Source organism: Myotis brandtii, unplaced genomic scaffold, assembly GCF_000412655.1.
Source record: "Myotis brandtii unplaced genomic scaffold, ASM41265v1 scaffold168, whole genome shotgun sequence".
Classification (NCBI taxonomy): domain Eukaryota; kingdom Metazoa; phylum Chordata; class Mammalia; order Chiroptera; family Vespertilionidae; genus Myotis; species Myotis brandtii.
The window spans coordinates 1-1,254 of NW_005356173.1; the positions used below are offsets into that span (position 1 = coordinate 1).

Here is a 1,254-nt window from a genome sequence, read left to right on the forward strand (position 1 = left end):
TTCATCAACTCTGCCAAGGTCATCCGCCACCCCCGCTTCAACAGCATGACCGGGGAAAATGACATCATGCTGATCAAGCTGTCCTCACCTGCGGTCATCAATTCCTGGGTGTCCACCATTGCCCTGCCCACCTCTTGTGCGCCTGCTGGCACCCAGTGTCTCATCTCCGGCTGGGGCAACACCCTGAGCTCTGGCAGTGAGTGGGGTCCTCACTTCTTCACTCTCTGACTTGCAAATGTTTCCCAGAATGGAGCATCGCCTGAGCTCAGCCCCCTCGGCATCCAGTCTGCAAATAATGTCAAGTGTCCACCACCCTCAGGCTCCGTCCTGGAGGCCAGAGAGATGCAGAGTCTCAAGGAGTTGACCCAGAATAGGACAAGCATAGCACTTGCCATTCTCACCTCCAGGGAGGGGCTCAGCAGTGACCATTCTGGGAACTGAATCGCCTTGATTCTTGCTGGGACTTAGGTTCTTGGGGACAGTCCCAGATTACCATCCTCCATCCTGGCCTGACTCTCATTTCTCCTTTCCTTTATCTCTTCCTGTTCCTCAAAGTCAACTACCCTGAGCTGCTGCAGTGCCTGGATGCCCCATTGCTGGCCCAGGAGCAGTGTGAAGCCGCATACCCCGGACAGATCACCGACAACATGGTGTGCGCCGGCTTCCTCGAGGGTGGCAAGGATTCCTGCCAGGTGATTGTCCTTTCTCAATCTGAGACCCCTGCCCATCCACATGGCCTGCCTAGAGGCTGGATTTGAATCCCCAAGGCCATAAGCTGTGCTCCCCTCTTTCTCCCTCCTTATAAAATGTGTTGTGCCTTCCTCCTCCCCAGGGTGATTCTGGTGGCCCTGTGGTCTGCAACGGAGAGCTTCAGGGAGTTGTCTCCTGGGGCTATGGCTGTGCCCAGAAGAACAAGCCTGGTGTCTACACCAGGGTCTGCAACTTCGTGGACTGGATTCAGGAGACCATGGCTGCCAACAACTAAAGATCCCACCTGTCCCCCTGCCATCACTATGCTAATAAAGTGACACTGATCTGAAAGCCTATGTCTGTATCTGCTTCCCTGCCTGGCTCTGGGCAACCCCCTCCCACCGAGGTCAGCCGGGTCTGGCCGGCCTTTATACCAAGTGCCCCACTTACCAAAGATGCTCCCTGGCATGCTAGTTTAGCAGCAAATAAAAAGATGGAATCCAAAATCATAAGCAGGAGTGAGGGGAGCCTGTTTTCTAGAAGGAAATACATTTCCAAAAGGCT

The 1,254-nt window shown here is 54.5% G+C and overlaps 1 protein-coding gene across 1 annotated transcript; it reads left to right on the plus strand.

The window, feature by feature from the left end:
• Positions 1-3: 3 nt before the first annotated feature.
• Positions 4-1,041, plus strand: LOC102248102 (anionic trypsin; the record flags this gene model as incomplete). Its single annotated transcript, XM_005862827.1, has 3 exons — positions 4-196; positions 556-692; positions 833-1,041. Coding segments are annotated over 3 exons (483 nt in total), but the record flags the coding sequence as incomplete, so codon positions are not given.
• Positions 1,042-1,254: the final 213 nt, after the last annotated feature.